The 18947-nt window shown below is 34.6% G+C and overlaps 3 protein-coding genes and 5 non-coding genes across 8 annotated transcripts; 2 read left to right on the plus strand and 6 right to left on the minus strand.

The window, feature by feature from the left end:
- The first annotated feature begins 3771 nt into the window (after window positions 1-3771).
- LOC133300559 (protochlorophyllide-dependent translocon component 52, chloroplastic) lies at window positions 3772-8373 on the plus strand. The gene is made up of 7 exons (XM_061500118.1): window positions 3772-4415; window positions 5064-5251; window positions 5602-5687; window positions 5782-5945; window positions 6059-6247; window positions 7261-7448; window positions 7919-8373. The coding sequence occupies exons 1-7, from the start codon at window positions 3900-3902 to the stop codon at window positions 8172-8174; spliced, it is 1587 nt and encodes a 528-aa protein (XP_061356102.1). The 5' UTR covers window positions 3772-3899; the 3' UTR covers window positions 8175-8373.
- A 2169-nt stretch (window positions 8374-10542) lies between these two features.
- On the plus strand, window positions 10543-13986 carry LOC133300562 (uncharacterized). Its single transcript, XM_061500123.1, has 2 exons — window positions 10543-12532; window positions 13535-13986. The coding sequence occupies exon 1, from the start codon at window positions 10816-10818 to the stop codon at window positions 12526-12528; it is 1713 nt and encodes a 570-aa protein (XP_061356107.1). The 5' UTR covers window positions 10543-10815; the 3' UTR covers window positions 12529-12532; window positions 13535-13986.
- A 1508-nt stretch (window positions 13987-15494) lies between these two features.
- On the minus strand, window positions 15495-18024 carry LOC133300557 (large ribosomal subunit protein eL32z-like). Its single transcript, XM_061500115.1, has 3 exons — window positions 17867-18024; window positions 15858-16039; window positions 15495-15772 (listed from the first exon to the last, which is right to left on the minus strand). The coding sequence occupies exons 1-3, from the start codon at window positions 17954-17956 to the stop codon at window positions 15643-15645; spliced, it is 402 nt and encodes a 133-aa protein (XP_061356099.1). The 5' UTR covers window positions 17957-18024; the 3' UTR covers window positions 15495-15642.
- Window positions 16496-16579, minus strand: LOC133300573 (small nucleolar RNA Z196/R39/R59 family). Its single transcript, XR_009750069.1, has one exon. It is a non-coding gene; the product is annotated as a small nucleolar RNA Z196/R39/R59 family (small nucleolar RNA).
- LOC133300571 (small nucleolar RNA Z195/SNORD33/SNORD32 family) lies at window positions 16946-17023 on the minus strand. Its single transcript, XR_009750068.1, has one exon. It is a non-coding gene; the product is annotated as a small nucleolar RNA Z195/SNORD33/SNORD32 family (small nucleolar RNA).
- LOC133300575 (small nucleolar RNA U31b) lies at window positions 17181-17259 on the minus strand. The gene has a single exon (XR_009750071.1). It is a non-coding gene; the product is annotated as a small nucleolar RNA U31b (small nucleolar RNA).
- Window positions 17397-17472, minus strand: LOC133300576 (small nucleolar RNA U31b). The gene has a single exon (XR_009750072.1). It is a non-coding gene; the product is annotated as a small nucleolar RNA U31b (small nucleolar RNA).
- On the minus strand, window positions 17643-17723 carry LOC133300574 (small nucleolar RNA U31b). Its single transcript, XR_009750070.1, has one exon. It is a non-coding gene; the product is annotated as a small nucleolar RNA U31b (small nucleolar RNA).
- Window positions 18025-18947: the final 923 nt, after the last annotated feature.

Consider the following 18947-nt stretch of genomic DNA (forward strand, 5'->3'; position numbering starts at 1 on the left):
TGAGATCATTATAAGATGCAACTAAATTACATAAACAAACTGCACTAATCCAAAAAACTTTCTTATTTTCACCTTACTTTTTAAGGAAAAGTGTGTGTCATTTTAAAGAATGTAAAGTTGTATCATTTTAAGTGAGAGAAAGAAATAGATTATAGAGAAGAGAGGGTAGACAAAAAAAATAAAGGTGTGGGTCCCACTATTTGTGAGAGTGAAATGACACAAGTTATGTCATTTAAAAGGACAAACACTTTTCCCTACTTTTTAATCATATTTACCATAAAATATAAGTATGATTTAATTCAAAAGTTTTCAGCAATAAAAAAAATATTTACCAAAAAGAAAAAGAAAAAGAAAAAAAGAGAGTCAACAGGTCTAACCCGGGTCACAGAGCTCCCGAGTCTCGGTCGGATCAACCGGTCCAAACCAAGTTAATTGTAGAACCAGTTCAAATGATTGCTCGGACTGAGGAACCCACCAGATTGCCGAGACCAGGGTCGACCTGGCGAGTTCGAGATGGTTTTTAAAACGCTGATCTATATCAACATATAGTGGGGCAAATGCAAAAAGTAGTTCCCAATAAATCTTAATTAATAAATTGTATATAAATAGTTATTTTATAACATTTTAATATTATAGTTTAAATTTATATATAGGATTTAATTTTTGTATTTACTTTCACAACAATTATTTCTCTTCCATGGCATACGTTTAACATTTTTTTAAATAAAAATTGGTCTAAAAAATAAATGGGCTCATTTAATCTTATGTTGCATGAGAGATCTTCTCTTATGTTGTAGACACACATGTGATGTGACCCGTCATTTAAAGAAAAAAAAAGAAAGAAAAAAGAGTGTCTCGATTTTCGACGAGTGTGTAAGAGATAAAACTACTCTTATGATGCATAAGAGTAGTTTTTCCCAAAATAAATAACAAATATGAAGAGCAACTTACGAAAGCTGTTTTCATTATATATATATATATATATATATATATATATATATATATATATATATGGCAAAATGATTTCTGCAGCTGCTGTACTTACAGCAAGCAAGGATCCGTGTCCGAATCCTAGGATACGGCAACGGATCCTGAGTTTTTTTTTTTTTTTAAAAAAAAAAAGCCGTGGGGTCCACTTTTCTGTGTCAGCGGTAGATAGCACTATCTACGGCTGCTGTAGAAATGTTAAGCCCTATATATACATATATATATATATATATATTAGTAAACTCGAGTATCTCCACCCATGAGACTAATCTCTTTATGGCTTGGAGCATAATAATTTTCACAACCTTAAAATGTTTCTTGTAAGAATTGAACCCATAATTTCATCAACCACAAGAACCTGACAAACTAAAGTCCATTTACCAACTGGAGATATATGTATTGTTTTAGATTTGAATCTCTCACGTGGAAAAGTGGTCATATTATTTGATCACAACTACTAATTGAAAAATCACACACTTTTCTCTCTCTTATCTCATCATCAATAAGTGTATGATTTTTTAACGAGTGATTGTGATTAATTAATAGGATCACATAATCAATCTTCCACATAAGAGGATCCAAATTCACTGTTTTTGGATTTGAATCCTCTCATGTGAAAAAATGGTTATATTATTTGACCAATCACTCATTTGAAAATTTTACACTTTTTTCTCTTTTATCTCATCATCAATGAGTATTGTGATCAAATAACATTATCACATGACCACTTTTCCACGAAAGAGGATTCATTCCCATTGTTTTTAAGGGCTGTTTGATATGGAGATTTTAGTTGAAATGATGAAAAAGTGGGGGTGGGGAAAATTCATTTTCCATGTTTGATACGAGGAAAGTGAACAAAATCCTGGCAAAATTATTTCACCATCATTCTCCTTTTCAACTACACACACCTAAAAAAGAATCCCACCCAGACGATGGTAATTATTTTCTCATTAACTCAGAATCTGAATATAACATTTTGAGACCAAAATACCCCTCAGTCTTACGTTCATGTTAATGATATTCATACTTGCAGAGAAGCTACCAAGGTTATCAAGATCGTGAATAATATCGTTGGATCACAAGATCCTACAATTTTCTTCATTCCAGCGATTCAAATCGTAGATAAAATTGTTCTCCACTGAGATTGTGTGGGATCAACGGGTAATATCGTAAAATCGGTGTATCGTTCGATACCACCGTTCTAACAATTGTGAAAAAAGTCCGACGATTGGTACTTGGAGGGTGGAGATCAGCAAGAACTACAACCACAAATAAGGCATTGGAAAGAGAAGAACGACCATTAGGGAAAAAGAAGGGAACTTTGCAAGATGCGGATGGAGAGCTTCAAGGACCTAAACGGAGAATGAGAAAAGCTCCCACCAGTTCCACCACCATTTTCCCTCTTGCACTCACCTTCGCCACACACGCTTTTGGAATCGACATTTTGACGCCACCCACCGAGCTCCACTAAGATTTCATTTCGTGCCTTTGCTTCTGCCGTCTACCATTTCTTCTTGACCATGACAACAACATATATGGTTGAAATTGTGGTCATTCTTTGTTTTTTTTTTTAATTTTTTTTATTGGGTTCTTTTGTCATAGTGGGACATTTTCTAACTTATACATACTATTATTCTCTAGCATTGTGATGAATATGATTATCACTGCCTACTTCTTAATTAATTATTTTTTAATCAATTTTTTTAGAACCGACGATAAAAATATAAATATGAATATTTTACGTGTCAATAAAAATATTTGTATTGATATTAAAAAATTAATAAGGGATTACTTTTGTAATTTTATATCATTTACCAATCAATATTCTATCCTTAACCAAACATAGACTTCAAAAACTTTAATCAATTTGCTTGATAATATTTTACCCAACCAAATAACTTTTTTTTAACTTTCCTACCTAACTCACTTTCCCTGCAGATCACTGGTAATTACATTTCCTTGGTAAAAAAAAAATTTCACATGTACCAAACGCCCCCTAAAAGAAATCCTTTTCGAAATATCGAAACCCAATTTGAATTCTTTCACTGTGCTTTTATGGGTATTTTGGTAATTTTGCTTTAGTTTCCATCAATACTTTACAATCAACCAAACATAACATCAGTAAAATTAACCTAATTTTTTTGAAATTTTTTTGGCTAACCAAACACTTTTTTCGTAACTTACCCGGGATAAAAAAATTCCTACCAAATCTCCAACAATCTTTATTTTTTTTTTATGAAAAAAATTTCTCCAATGCCAAACACCATATTATTCATTTACAAAACTATTTTACTTAAACAAAGAGAAATTCAAATATTCATTTTATTTGTTTACTCTTTGGTAAGCGAACCTAAACTATTCAGTTGACTTTTAACAAATCTGAGCACGGAATTTTCTAAGGTGCATCGCAGCACTTTTATTCAGTGTGACTAACGAATAAAAAATAGAGAGAGAATGTAAAAGTTATAAAGAGAGGAAAAGAAAGGAATAGAAAATCATACATGTGCCATTTTTTCAGGAAGATCCACCAATGACAGATTGACGGAAGATGTGTTCATCTGAGCACATGTGATTGATTCTCAGTAAGCTCTGATCACACACGTGGCTTTATAGCTATTCATTAAAGGCCACACAAAGTGATAAGGTGCTCGTCATTCGTTTGTTTTGGTTCCTTTCAATTGACAAGTTCATTAAATTGAATCAAAACAACGCCAAATTCACACATGGGTGGTCTAAATTGAATAAAAATGAGCCTCAAATTTCATTTCTTTACATAAAAATTAATACATAAACGTGAGCCTCTAGCTTCAACCTTCTGGATTTGAAGTATTTAACTTTGAAGTGCCCGTTATTGTGAGTTGCAACTTTCCTCTCTTTTAGTCTTGTTCCTTTGGTTTGCAGAAAGGAACAACATGGAAGCTATGGTAGCTTTTTCTGTTCGTTCACTTCACATCCCAACAGCACCTGGAACACCAACCCCACTTAGGAAATCCATGTTCTTGAGCACCCAAGTCAATTCACCATTTTCATTAGTTCATGGGAACAATTCAAAAACCAAGCTTTTCACTGCCTTATCACCCTCTCCTTTGACAGAACTCAGCAACCCACCTGAGGCTGAGCCAGAAGTTGAAGCTGATGCAGAGAAATTTGATTGGTACTCTCAGTGGTATCCACTGATGCCACTTTGTGACCTTGACAAGAGGGCACCTCAGGCAAAGAGGGTGATGGGCCTAGATGTGGTTGTTTGGTGGGATAGGAATGAGGGTGCTTGGCAGGTTTTTGATGATGCTTGTCCTCATAGATTGGCACCTTTGTCTGAAGGAAGGATTGATCAATGGGGCAGGTTGCAGTGTGTGTACCATGGTTGGTGTTTTAATGGCTCAGGAGAATGCAAGTTCATTCCTCAGGCACCCCCTGAAGGCCCTCCGGTAATTACTCTTGATCATAATTTGTAGTCAATAATATAATGCTGCATATAGAGTACATTTGAAAATGCATACTTCTATTATATTTTCAGAGCACATTTCCTGATTTGCAAGTACCATTCAGGCATTTTCTGGCCATTAAGTTCAGTTTGTCATAATTTTATGTTCTGTAACAATTGCTCTTACGTAAGTTGACTTATCCATTTCCAGTGGGCAGAAGTTGACTTATTTTTTATTGAAGTCAACTGACACCATTCATATTCAGTTCATAGTACAGAAATCTACTTACAGAATACAAAAGCAAAAATGTGTATAGTCTACTTCTGTGCTTTGTAACCCAATTGTGTTAGGTCAGCAAATGACTCTTACATGATGATTTCAGTTGCCCAGATGAATGCCTATTGGACAAGGTTTTTTTTTTTACTTTTTCTGCCTATTTAGTAAAGATCAAATTGGTATTTTCTTTTACTTGTAATCCCATTTTCAATCAACCTGAACTATGGAATATAGATGGGTTGCTGTTGATTGATTCTTCCATTGTTTGTGTCTTGTCCTTCTAACTCTTAGCCCAATATGCTTTATATGCTTGTTTAATGTTCCCGTGTATTGGACAATCTGATGGTTTTTAACTTCTGCTAAAAAAATGTGCAGATTCATACGTTCAAAAAAGCATGTGTAGCTGCTTACCCAAGCACTGTGCAGAATAATATCTTGTGGTTTTGGCCAAATACTGATCCTCAATACAAAGATATTATTGCAAGAAAAAAGCCCCCATATATACCTGAAATAGATGATCCATCATATACCAGCTTAATGGGAAACAGAGATATTCATTATGGGTATGATTTTAAGACTAGAATGTATGATATTTCCTGTGTTGTAGAACTCTTAACACATCTGTATATGCCTCACTTTCTTTTACATGAAAAAAAGAAAAGAAAACTGGAAGCACCTCTAATGTGATTGTTATTTGCGGTTATTGATATAATTATTTTAGTTGATTCTGGAAGATGAAAACACTACCATTGTATTATGCATATATCCAAGAGAGTTTTTCTCCCATTCTTCTTTGACATGAGTGTTGTAACAAAATGTCTGCAATAAAAAAGAATGAATTTGCATGCTAGGGTATGAAAATCATTTTTCATGCTTAGTTTATCTTTCTAACGAAATGAATATGCAATTTTAGGTATGAGGTACTGACAGAAAATCTTATGGACCCTGCACATGTTCCATATGCACACTATGGAATAATGCGTACTGCGGAACCAAAAGGCAGGCATATTAGATAAATCTTGTAACTTCAGTAATTTATTTTATTTACTTTATATGTGACACTTACTTGCATATGGCTTAATTAACTTGACAGTGAAAGCTGATAGAGAAGGGGGCAGGCCGCTTGAATTGGCAATTGAAAAGTTAGATATCAATGGTTTCTCAGCAGATCAGGGTTGGAGCAGAGGAAAATTTATGCCACCATGCATTTTTTATGCTTATAAACCAGATCAACCTGCATCATCTGCTGAAACTCAGGTAACACGTTGAGTAGATATCATATACAAACAATCCCAAGACAGTTTTTACAAGGGTGTTGCATAATGTGTTAATTAACATAAGTTGACTAATATGTGTTAAACTTAATGCAGAAATCATCATTTCAGAAGAAATTTTCTTTAATCTTTATTTGTGTTCCGGTTAGTCCTGGTAAAAGCAGATTGATATGGTGCTTCCCAAGAAACTTTGGAGTGTGGATTGATAAAATTGTACCACGATGGATATTTCATGTGGGACAAAACCTGATTCTAGATTCAGATTTATATCTTCTCCATGTTGAGGTAATTCCTGTTGTGGTTTATAAATTATTTATCCTGTTGACTAGTTGGTTCTATCAGTCTATTTTTTCCTCTTCAAGTTATTATAAGTTCTGCTGATCAAATAAACTGAACTAACACACTGACAGATTTAGGAGCTTCTGCTACCATAAAAGAGGAATACAAGAAAAACATTAGTTTTTATTATGTTAATAATAGCAATATCAAATTCAAATTCGACCACTGTGGCAATTTTTTCAATAGATTAGGTTATTCTGCTTGTCTTTGTCCTGATTAATTTATGAGGCCAATTGCATTGAAATATCTAATCAAAATATTAGTTGATGATGTTTTCACTGCAAATGCTTGGTACTGCTACGCAAAGTAGTTTTCATGTGGACTTTACTATTATATTTGTGCACAGGTTATTAATTTATAATTTCTCTTTCTCTAGATTTTCGTAATTAATTTTTTATATTAGCTTCTTTAATTATGACAGATTGGCTTTATTGAAAATCTATTTTCTTCTAATTTGAGTAGACTCAATCAAATTGTTTGTCTTGGGTGAATGGGTGGACTTTTTCAGGTTAAATGCAAATTGCACATTCATATTTCCTACCTGAATTATTTTGCCGTTGGTCAAATTTTTGGGGAAGATCTTATCTGATTGTAACTTGGAAATAAATCCTTCCTACAAGCTGCTGCTGTATAATTCCACCAATGCTTCGGATTTTATGATTGAATACCTCTTAGAATAGTGAATAATTTTACTTAACAGTGATTCAAATTCTTAATCATTTTAACATTTATATTTTAACAACCAAGCTCTAATACATCCTTGCCTGTTGCCACTGGTATTATGTTCTACATCTGAACAAAATTGGGTACCTTTTTCTTTCTTTCTCCTTCTTCCTCCTTGTCTTTTGTGGCCTCTTTTATTTTCTCCGGTTTAAGTGTAACAGAGAAATGTAATATGTCCCTTGAAAACAATTTAATGGTTTGATTGCCCATATTTGGTTAATAAATTCTTTTGATAGGAACAAAAAATAATGGATGTTGGCCAAGCCAATTGGCAAAAAGCATGTTTTGTGCCTACAAAGTCAGATGCACTTGTGGTTGCTTTTAGAAAGTGGTTAAAGAAGTATGCAGGTGGTCAAGTTGATTGGAGAGGAAAGTATAGTGGGGTTCTTCCTCCAACACCTCCCAGAGAACAGCTTATGGACAGGTAACTGACATAAGATTGCACTTTAACATGAATGTTTCTATTTAGTTATATATTCCAAATACTGTTCGTTTGTTAGTGAAATATAAGGGTAAACACCCTTTTTGGTCCCTGACAATATCTACGAAATCCTTTTTAGTCCCTGGCAATAAAAAAGGACCAAATTGGTCCCTAAAATTATGAAAAAAGGACCACATTAGTCATTATGTCAACTCCTCCATCACTAACGTAGCCCTTTTTACATACTGTTAGGGACCAATTTGGTCCTTTTTTATTGTCAGGGACTAAAAAGGATTTCGTCGATATTGCCGGGGACCAAAAAGGGTATTTACTCGAAATATAATATAAGGCTTTCACCTAATAGCTTAAAGTTTTCGGTTGAATTGATTCTTTACACAATTTTCATTAATATGTGAAGTTTGAAGGGAAGAACTATAAATACTTACTCTTCATTTCAAATTAATTTACAACAGGTACTGGTCCCATGTGGTGAATTGCCGAAGTTGCAATTTTGCTTATAAGAGCCTCAATGTGGTTGAAGTGATGCTGCAGATCATATCTGTTGCTTCAATTGGGATTGTTGCCACAATGAAGCAAGGTATGATGTCAGCCACAACAAGAAATTCAATGGTTGTGTTGGCAATACTATCATTTGCGTTGTCTCGATGGTTAGCTCACTTCATATATAAAAACTTCCGTTATCATGATTACAACCATGCCTTTCGCTGAAATGTGTTTCCCTAGTTCTTGATGTCCAATTATATGTATAGTGAAGCTCTACATGCACAAAGCCACTTACGGAACCTTTGTTCATATATATGTTAGAATTATTCATACACACTTGTAGTGGTTGTGATGTATAGCAATTAAGATTTATTATTATTTCCTTATTATAGTTTTCTGTTATTATTATATTAGTTTATCTTTATCTTAGTTGTTTAAATTATCTTATGAGTGTTACTAGTTTTAAATTCAAATTAGGATTTTTTTTTTTATCTTTGTTGAAGTTGCAATTCTATAAATTATTAACTCACTGTCGAAAGAAGAAGAAAATAATTCAAATCTCCTTCCTAATGTCTCAATATCCTCCTCAATCCCCTGTCTTTCCAGTTCTTTTTATCTCTAGTCTCTCTCCATCCTTCTAATTCTGTTCTCAACATAATGTTAGGGCATGTATCGATACTTACAAACCATAAACATGAATCAAACTCAAGACGCTAAGTTGATGCAGTTTAATCTTTTTAGTTGTTCTGTCCTAGGTATAGATATGTCTAGTCTAATGTCAATATTGGATCTGAATACCCTCTCTTTCAGGTACCTATAGGTGAGGTACTTAGAGAATAGAGTGTGCACAGTGACAACCAAGAAAGAGAGAGTTTAGAGAGTGTATTCTATTGGCTTAACCCTTTATTTATAGACTGGTTATTTGACAAGAGTGAATTTCTGGATCTCTTAGAAATATTGGGAGTCCAGCTCTTGATCCATTGTTGCCATGTTAAATACAATTAAGGAGTATATTTTTAGCTGTTAACCCTTCTTGAGTCTCTATAACATGGGCCTTCGTCAGGTCCATGACATAAGTCAACTCAAATTCCCCTTGCCATGCCATGAGTTTTGTTGGTTTGAACTTTGAAAAAAAAAAAAAAATTCTTTCAAACTTTATCACATTGGAAGCATCCACCAAAATTAAGTTCAAGGTCTTCAAATTCATTAATGAATTTGAGATTATTATAAAGTTAAAATACTAAGCAACGTCAAAGACTGAAGGAATAATCGTTTTTCATTCTTAGAGAACAATGCATTATTTACTAGAGTTCCAACAAATGATGGAGAAAATGTCATCAAGACTTAGCAGGTATGTTTTTTGACATGGCGGATGCGCTTAGCCCCTCCATTAAGTTTCGCTGTGCTATTTATGTTCCTTGGATGCATCTTACCTTACGAAGTCAACTCTAAATTGGTCATTTCATCAAAAATAAAAATAAAAAATTATATTTTATTCATTAATAATTATATTTTACTTTCCATAATAAAGATCTTTCACTTTGAAAATCCAAATCTATTAAAGAGGTCGATCTAATGTAGTTGACACAATACCATTGGCCTACTTAAAGAGTGCATTTTTAATATCATGGAGCATCCAAGGAGTATTAGTGTCATTTGAATTGAGACATCTGTATTTAATAAGATAATTATTAATGTTTGTCTTTATTTTTCTCTCTCTCTTCTACGCTGACATATTATTATATTAATACAGGTGTCATTTGAATCGAAGATAATTATTAATGTTTGTCTTTATTTTTCTCTCTCTCTTCTACGCTGACATATTATTATATTAATACAGGTGTCATTCGAATCGAGACACCTGTATTTATTAAGATAGTCACCAATGTCTGTCTGTCTATCTTTATTTTTTATTTTTTTCTATCCTCTATGCTAACATATTATCATATCAATATAGGTGTTTGATTTTTATTAGAAGGATGGGGGGGGGGGGGGGGTTTAGAAGGATGCATGGAAAAATGAATGACACAAGTGTATGTTTCCTTAAAACATAGGAGGTTAGAGGGGGGAATCCTACCAATCCCTTTTTTTACACAGGTGTATGTTTCCTTAATTTTTTCATAAAAATAATATTTTAAAGAGATTAATTAGTATAAATAGGATTTATTCTTGTTTACTATTATGTTCTAATTTTTTAAACGATCCTTATTTGATTTATAATAAAAAAATTTATAATTTGTCTTTTTTGTTTTTGTTTTTATTTTAAAAAGATAGGTTAGGTCTATAATTCAACCTCCATCAAATTAATAAACTAAGCCACACTAAAAATATTCAACCTAGCCCTAACCTAATATTACGTCTCCATTTAACATGAAAAAAAATCTCAATCATCTATAATTTGTAATGACAAATTAACAGTAAACAAATGAAATGAAATAACCATAAATATCAGGACAAAATTCAATGAAACTTTTCCAGCAAGAAAAGAAAACAATCATTTTAATTTGATTTGTCATAAAAAAAATTTAAGAATAAAAAAACTTTCATTACAATGTTACAACGAGACATGGAAACTGCAGACAAAAACCAAAAAACTAAATAGGGAACAAACTAGTTACAGGGCACACCAGTGTGAATGCTGCGATATAGTGAAACCCTTGGTTTACTTGAAAGAAGAAGAAGTAAAGTAAGTGTTAAAGCGTAAACACAAAAAGTTAACACAGCGAGTTTAATGACCGTGACTCACTAACAGATTCAGATCCACACTCATAATCATCATCATCATCATTAACAACCACTACCCCACTCTTTTCTCTTTATTCTTACGACCCTTCTCCACTCTACATTCAGATCTCAAAAACAAATAATGAAGGACTCAAATCCCAGTAGCAGTAGCAGCAGAACCGAACCCATAGCACAAAACCTCATCAAACTCATAAGCAACCTCTGTTTCTCACTCTTCGTTTTCTCAGTACTCATCTTCACTGTCATTGCCATCACTTACCAACCCCCTGACCCATGGCTTCAATCAGCACCTGCACTCACCAACCTCTTCACTCAATCAGAAAACGCCACCTTCCAAATCGACACCTCCATCATTAAAACCGGCGAGGACCTCTCCCCTTCGCCGCAGGATCCTCCACTCCCTCTTCTTCCTCCCGCCGCCGTCCCCGCCGTCACCGAAGCTGTTATTGAGAAGGAGGAGCGAGTCTTCAATTCCACACCCTCCCGCCCCGATTGCGACGATCTCCGCAGCGGAACCCTAAATTGCTCCGACCCTCGCGTACTCATCGCCGTGCAGAGGTTCAACCTCCGCGCCTTCAAGTCCATCTCCTTCTTCGAGTATCAGCCGCCGGTTAACGGCTCCGCCCCCGGCGAGTGCGACGTCGCGTGGCGGTTCCGCAACAAGAGGGAGAAGTCGTGGCGGAAGTACCGCGATTTCCGGCGGTTCAGGATTGGCGTTGCTGATGATTGTAAGTACAAGGTTATCCACGCCGGCGGCTGGCATTCCGGCACCAATGCCCGGCGTAACTCGACCCGAATCGGTGCTCGTAATGGTAAGGGTAAAACCGTGCCGCGAATTACGAAACCAAACCGTGATGATGAGATCAATGACACGATTCCTGTTTTGGGATCGGAGAGTAGTTTTAGGAATGGGAAGTATTTGTATTACTCGCGGGGTGGGGATTATTGCAAGGGGATGAATCATTACTTGTGGAGTTTATTGTGTGGGTTGGGTGAGGCTATGTATTTGAATCGGACTTTTGTTATGGATTTGAGTCTTTGCTTGGCTGCAACTTATAATCCTAGTAACAAGGATGAAGAAGGGAAGGATTTTAGGTACTATTTTGATTTTGAGCATTTGAAGGAGGTGACTTCCATTGTGGAGGAGGGTGAGTTCTTGAGAGATTGGAAGAAATGGGACAAGACACATGTTAAGAAGAAGAAGGTTCCTGTTAGGAAGGTTGTGACCCATAAGGTGACTCCATTGCAGCTTAAGAAAGATAAGAGCAGCATCATATGGAGGCAGTTTGATGCCCCTGAGCCTGAGAATTATTGGTACAGGGTTTGTGAGGGTCAGGCTGCAAACTATATTCAGAGGCCTTGGCATGCTTTGTGGAAATCCAAGAGGTTGATGAATATTGTTACAGAGATCAGTGGAAGATTGGACTGGGATTTTGATGCACTCCATGTTGTTCGGGGAGAGAAAGCTCAGAATAAGGAGCTATGGCCTCATTTGGATTCCGACACTTCACCGGATGCTCTTCTTGAGAAGCTTAAAGGGATGATTCAGCCTAGGAGAAACTTGTATATTGCCACCAACGAGCCTTTTTATAATTACTTTGATAAATTGAGATCGAATTTCGAGGTCCGTTTGCTTGATGATTATAAGGAACTGTGGGGGAATACGAGTGAGTGGTACAACGGAACGAGTCTTCTCAACAATGGAAAGCCTGTTGAGTTTGATGGGTACATGAGAGTTGCAGTGGATACAGAGGTCTTTTACCGTGGAAAGACACGTGTGGAAACTTTCTATAATTTGACTAAAGATTGCAAGGACGGAGTTAATACATGCTGATCAGGTCGGCACTACTGATTTTGATGCTTATTCAGAATTTATAGTTCAATCAGGTCTTCCTTGTCGATTCAGTTTCAGATTCATACCATTGGGTTAAATTTAAGCTTATTGTTTTACTTGCTTGTTCTTTTATTGTATTGATGATTTATGTTGATTATCATGATTTTGTATACATACTATAGAATCCATTTCTCTCCTTATTGATTCGCTTAATTTTTACACTTTCTCAGAAGCTGTTAAATTAAATCCCTTCCCTCATTATCTCCATCTCGTTTCTCTTTAGAATATTTGTTCCTAGCATGACCAAACCAAATTGAACATTAAGAAGGACTTCGAGGCCAGGCTAGCGAATGCAACATGCGCTGAAGCTTTTTAAGAATATATTTGACGTTTAGATTTGGGTAGTGAGTGTAGTTGCTCTGGATTACAATTTTCCTAGCTAAAACGAAATAGGGACATATATGCAATGAATGTTCACATTATTTCCTTTTTAAACACAAATTGTTACCATGATGAATCTTCCAAGGCCCAAGCAAACTTTTTTTTTGACCTCAATCCTACAAGCTCTGCAAAGCCCTAATTTATATTTCTTATTTTTTCCTATTCTAAAAGGGGGCGAACTGGAACAACGGTAAAACTGTTCCTTTTATTTTTTCCTATTCTAACCCCTATATCTGCCTTTATTTCCATCATTTCTGTATTTATATAATTGGAATAACTTGTCTTTTTGACATCTAGGAATTGCCATTTTCGTGGCAGACCACTATCCCCTCGTCGCCATCCATTAATGATGCTACTTTGAATTCATTCTTACACCTCAAGGATGGATTTCATTTCTAAACAACTTTTTATTTATTTATTTACTATCTGATTCTTCTCGTCGTGTGCATTCTTTGGTTCTGGTCCTTATTGTTGCAATCAAGACTTTTTTGTAGCTAGTGCCTTGCCTTTAGCTATGAAAGTCCCCTTGCTTTGTAACTAATACATAAATACCTTGTGATTGCAGAGTGTTCCTAAAGTTGAAATAGAGAAACTTACTTGGGTTTTCAGATTTAAGGGGAACTTTATTTTGTAATTCATCAGTTCCATCCAAAATTGCATGAAAGAGTTCTACGTTTGAAAGTTTTCCTATATATTGAGAAACATCTGCATTGAAGGTCTTACTTTTGACCAATGTGACAGTGACGAATTTGTTGGTTTTGCCTAAACTGATATTCTAAGGTTTCAACATAGCTGGCAAGAGGTAGTTTCAATCATATTGTTTCTACTGTGATCCGAGAAGGATATTTTGTTTCAGTTCTTGCATTCATCATCTGTATTCTATTTTATTTGGGTTTTCATCCGTGGCGAAGCCCGAAGAGGAAACAGTTATATGTTCTGCTACAGGTTTATATAGACAAACTAATTTGGGTTTTCTCCCACCCATTCCACATTTGTTTTGCTAAATTTGGGTTACCAAGGGGCCAACCTTTACTGTGAATGCTCTAAAAATTGAGAGACTTGGCAATGCAACAGATAAGACCTGCAACAATCCTCGCAGATATAATTATATTCCTGGCGGAGGGGTTAGTAAACCTTCATCCATACCTTTCTCAAACAATCAGGGCAGGAAATCATAGTGTCCTGTTTCAACATTTAGAATGCCCTTTTTTCTGAAATCTCCGAAGATCCTTTTTTTGTTCCTCCATAAAGTTCCCAACAAATTTAATGTTAAAATTTGTGTTCCAAAACTTCAGACTTGACGTTGTATTCGTGTGACAAATTAACACACAGTCAGCATTAATATGTACTGTACATTGTACTAAAAAAAAAATTGTACTGTTTCATGTGTTAGTTAACATGACCATATCGTATGGGAGAATCCTAATCATATATGGATGGATCATTGGTGATAAGAGAAAAAAGAAAAAAAATATAAGGATAGAAAATTACAAAATTATTACCGTTAATTTAATTATTGATATTTCACATCACATGGTCATAATTGTTATTCTTTTTGTTTTTACTATTTTAGTTAAACTTCTATTGCTTTATTTAGTTATAAACTTGCCTTGGTGAGGCACACTGGATGTATCCTAGTCCGCCCAAACATAGCAAAGCCCTGCAACAGACGTAGTCAGCATAATTAAGAACGGATGTTAACTTTTACCATTTATGCATCTAAAAAATGGTTGTTAATCAAGTCCTTCACGCCAGAAGGGTTGGTAATCTCATCAAATGACCGATCTGACTAATAGCAACTTAAAGCTGAAAAATCAACATCAATTTGGGTGGTTTGATAGGAAAAGCAAAATACATTATTAATTCATTTTATTCTCTTTACTTTAGTTAAATCGTAACAAAAATCATGCCCTTTATTTGGAATGTTGTTGTATAAGTTCAAGGATTTATTAATGTTTTAAAAAGCAGCCTCAATCACCAAGTTGAATTGGGTTTGCATCCTGAGTCAACTATGTCCCGACTATTAAACTACAATTTAAACCACTTAATTGATTTAAAAATCTCGCCAATTTGTTCACTTTGTAGTATGTCAATTAATTAGTATGCGTTGTGTTGCATTTGGTCTACTATGTAAAAAATTTGTTAATAAAGGTGTTGGCTTAAAAATTGCGATAAAAATTTAAATGTAAGAACATTATTTCACCCGTTGGTGTCTAAATTAATAAATCTTTAAAATATAGTCCTACTTATACAATCTTGTTGACAGTTAAAAAACAAAACAAAAACCCGTACATCTTCATTATTCCAATTTTACCGGGCACACATCACACATCACAAGTTACATTAATCATCAAACAAATTACACTATTCATTTGGTTAATTATTCTAACTCAACCAATAGTGAACAAATCAAATTGTAGCGTAGCGTCCCTCACGCAACCATAGATTTTTTAAACAATAAAAGGCAATTATCCAGAACATGGTTCATGAGCGCCAAAACCCAAAGCAGAGATAGAGACTGAAGAGAGTAAAACCAAAGCAACATATTAATCGTATATTATGCTACATCTTTTTGACAAAATAAATAAAAATGATCAAAATCTAACGTTTAAAGTCTAGCTATAGATCACTAGATTCACTACAAAACGTAAGTGACGTCTCCAGTCATGCCGACTATTCATCCTCCTGGCTGCGGAGCCTGGCTGTTTTGTTTGTCACAACAACATCAAGCTGCGCAGCTCTTTCAACTATGTCCTTTCTCTTTCTTGTAGATACATTGTGAGCAATCTCAGCACAGTAAGTCCTAAAATAAAGAAAAATTGAAGTGTTCAGAAGACATTAGTTGCAAAGCAGTAAATTCATAACCAATATGGGATAAAATGCTTCACCTGTTATGCATCATGAGCAGTTCCAAGTCCTTCACATTGTGAACAACAAATTTTTTGAAACCATTTGGGAGATAGTGACGAGTCTTCTTGTCTGATCCATAACCAATGTTTGGCATCAAAGTGCATCCCTTGAACTTTCTCCTGACTCGAGAATCTATACCCTTGGGTCGCCGCCAGCTTGGCTGTTGAAAAAAAATTAGACAAGATATGTTAAGATAGAACAAAGACAACCAATTGTAACCCATTTCACAATCAAAATACCAATAAGGTTAATTAAGGTCTAAAATCCAATATAAGAAAATGTGTCTCTCGGCAAGCATGAATGCATAACTGAAATAGCAAAAGAAATTTAAAATTCTTATTTCTTTAATGATGAGAAAAAAGGTTCTTCATTACACGAGGAAGCAACATCTTTAGCTAGGAAAAAAGTAATATATTTGGATCAAGATGTAAACAGTTTAGTAGTAACAGAAGGCTTATATTGCAAGAAAGCCTAATGTGTCGCAAAATCTGTATAAAATCCATATATGCCCCTTCAAACGAAATGTCCAGCCACAGCAAAAAAATCTGGACATCAGATACAATGGGCAAAAAATACATGATAGTTAATAGACATCAAGAAAATATGAATCTTGATCTGCAACCTCAGCCGAAAGATGGTGATATTCAGGATAATAATCACGCTTAATCAGAATATTATAGAAATTTCATCACAGATTGCAGATCAGAAAATTTTCAAAAAAAGCAAAATATAATAAACAAGACAGGTTCAATAAAATTTTAATTTCTCTTAAAGAAAGAAATTCTTCAATGCATGAGGAAGAAACATTTTACTCAATGAAGAGTTCTTATAGATGTAAACAGGGAAATAGTAACAGAAGGCTTATATTGAAAGAAAGCCAGATGTGTCGCAAGACCTGTTTAGAATCTTTATATGCCCTTTAAAACGAGATGTCCAGCTACAAGACAAAAGTCTGACTCTGGACATCAGATACCATGGGCAAATAAACATGATATTTTAAAACACTGATAATAACCACAAATTAGTGACAATAAACTACACAACATAAACTAGATATGAAAAATACAAGAGATCAGATGGTAGTGCATGTTAGTAATCATCATTCAAATTGCAGAATAGATGGATAAACATCATCATATCTCATTGCATTTCATAATACAAAAACAACATATACAAGGAGGAATCATAAATACAAGACAAACAATACCACAAGATTGGTTTAAATGGTAAAATTGAAAACGCAGAGTGAATAAGATGCAAGACAAACTATCAATTTGTGTGCATATTCATTAGGAGATCAGGGATCAGACAGTTAATCTTTCACCAGGGTGCACCAAAGGAGCAAGTAAGACTGGGTGTCAAAAACTTGTCATCAAATCCCAACGTCCAAATGAAAACAAAAAAAAACGAGAAAGGCTTAACAAACAAAACAACGGAAAAAAATCGAAATGATTAAACAAAAAAACTCCTCCAATAGTGTTAGAAAACAAGTTATAATAATTCATTTATAATAGATGAGATCAGATAGTCGATCTTTCACCACATATAAATATAGATAGTAAGACTGGGTGTCAACAACTTATCCTCATATCTCATTTGTCCAAAAACATCAAGTGAAATAATATGTCAAACCAAGACAAAAAAAGTATACCACGAAACACACAAGATGATTTTTTTTAAAAAAAAAACCTGGTTAATTCGAATTTATTCCTACTTCAGGAGAATAAAATTGACAATAAATAGCAGATAGAAAATAAACAGCAGGATCAGATAAAATGTCTATCACCATCTTACACCTTCTAGTGCAAATTAAGACTGGGGCGACAAATACTATCATCACATCCTTTCCAAACACAAACGAATCCTCTACCACGCGATTATGATGAAATCCATGTTGATAATAAATTAAAATTCCAAAAACAAGAATCTCTTTGTGCAACGCCGATGCACACAATCCAGACTTTTTTGAATCCAAAAAAATGTATACCTTCACGGAGATCTTGCGATCACTCTGTGGCCTCTTGAACCTCTTGACCCGCTTCTTTATGATCTTCTTCGAGAGTAACGGCACAGCCATTTTCGCTAACCTAGCTTGGTGTGAAGGCTGGGAATACACTAGCTTGGTATATATAAGCGCTGCGTCTAGGGTTTTATATTAGAACAACGCGACGCACCTATTCTAGGGTTTGTTTTTTTGGAATTGGGCCAAGTTGGGGCTATAGTGAGTCTTTAGGCTTGTCAATTTTATTGGGCTAACAAGGTTGAAAGAAGAGTCCAAACTCTTTAACGTAGCCCAATTTGTATCCATAGGATCAAGAATCTCCGGCGCACGCGCACACAGTATATATATATATATATATATATATAAAAGAAGGGAAACTATACTCTTGCATAAGATTACTTTCTCGTTTTACACTCACATAAAAAGATGTGCATCTCTTTTCTTTTCTTTTTCTTTTTTTTTAAATTGATGGGCTCCACTTAATTTATCTCACAACATGAGATAACTTCTCTCCTACAACATGAGAAAAGTAAAACCCATATAAGAATAATAAGTTTTACATCAGATCTTAATCGTTGATTTGCGTGCATTTAACGGTTAAGATTTGTTGTGTCTCATTAATTAATCAATCATTAATTTTCATTAAATTTTAATCGTTAGATGCACGAAAATCAACGTTAAGATTTTGTGTAAGAATTATTATTCTTGTAAATTGATCCTATCCCATACATATTTATGGCAAAAACATTTCTCAAGCTGCTTGAAGAAAATTTATCTCCGGCCACCCCAAAACTATGTCGTTTTGATTATATATTTCCTTATATGTATTAATTCACCTTTGAATGATAATGATTCCCCTTTTCTCTCTTTTACGGTTATGATTTAGTAGCCGGAGATAACTTTATCTCCGGCAGCTTGAGAAATAATAAGCCTTATATATATATATATATATATATATATATAGGAAAAACATTTTCTCATGTTGCATGAGAATTCAATTTTTTTTTTTTAATAAATGTGGGGCCTACCACTAGTTGAGTCTCAACATGAGAATTCAATTCTCATG

This window comes from Gastrolobium bilobum, unplaced genomic scaffold (genome assembly GCF_033153095.1).
Source record: "Gastrolobium bilobum isolate Gb01-03AN ecotype WA unplaced genomic scaffold, APGP_CSIRO_Gbil_v1 utg22006, whole genome shotgun sequence".
NCBI lineage: Eukaryota > Viridiplantae > Streptophyta > Magnoliopsida > Fabales > Fabaceae > Gastrolobium > Gastrolobium bilobum.

Excerpts from the sequence above, each read along its gene's own strand:
- LOC133300559 (XM_061500118.1), top strand. The coding sequence starts at position 3,900 with ATGGAAGCTATGGTAGCTTTTTCTGTTCGTTCACTTCACATCCCAACA. Across the intron at positions 5,688-5,781 it reads GCGTACTGCGGAACCAAAAG|TGAAAGCTGATAGAGAAGGG; the intron begins GCAGGCATATTA and ends TTAACTTGACAG. Across the intron at positions 6,248-7,260 it reads TATATCTTCTCCATGTTGAG|GAACAAAAAATAATGGATGT; the intron begins GTAATTCCTGTT and ends TTCTTTTGATAG.
- LOC133300557 (XM_061500115.1), bottom strand. The coding sequence starts at position 17,956 with ATGGCTGTGCCGTTACTCTCGAAGAAGATCATAAAGAAGCGGGTCAAG. Across the intron at positions 16,040-17,866 it reads ATCGCAAGATCTCCGTGAAG|CCAAGCTGGCGGCGACCCAA; the intron begins GTATACATTTTT and ends TTTTTTCAACAG. Across the intron at positions 15,773-15,857 it reads CTGCTCATGATGCATAACAG|GACTTACTGTGCTGAGATTG; the intron begins GTGAAGCATTTT and ends TCTTTATTTTAG.
- LOC133300562 (XM_061500123.1), top strand. The coding sequence starts at position 10,816 with ATGAAGGACTCAAATCCCAGTAGCAGTAGCAGCAGAACCGAACCCATA.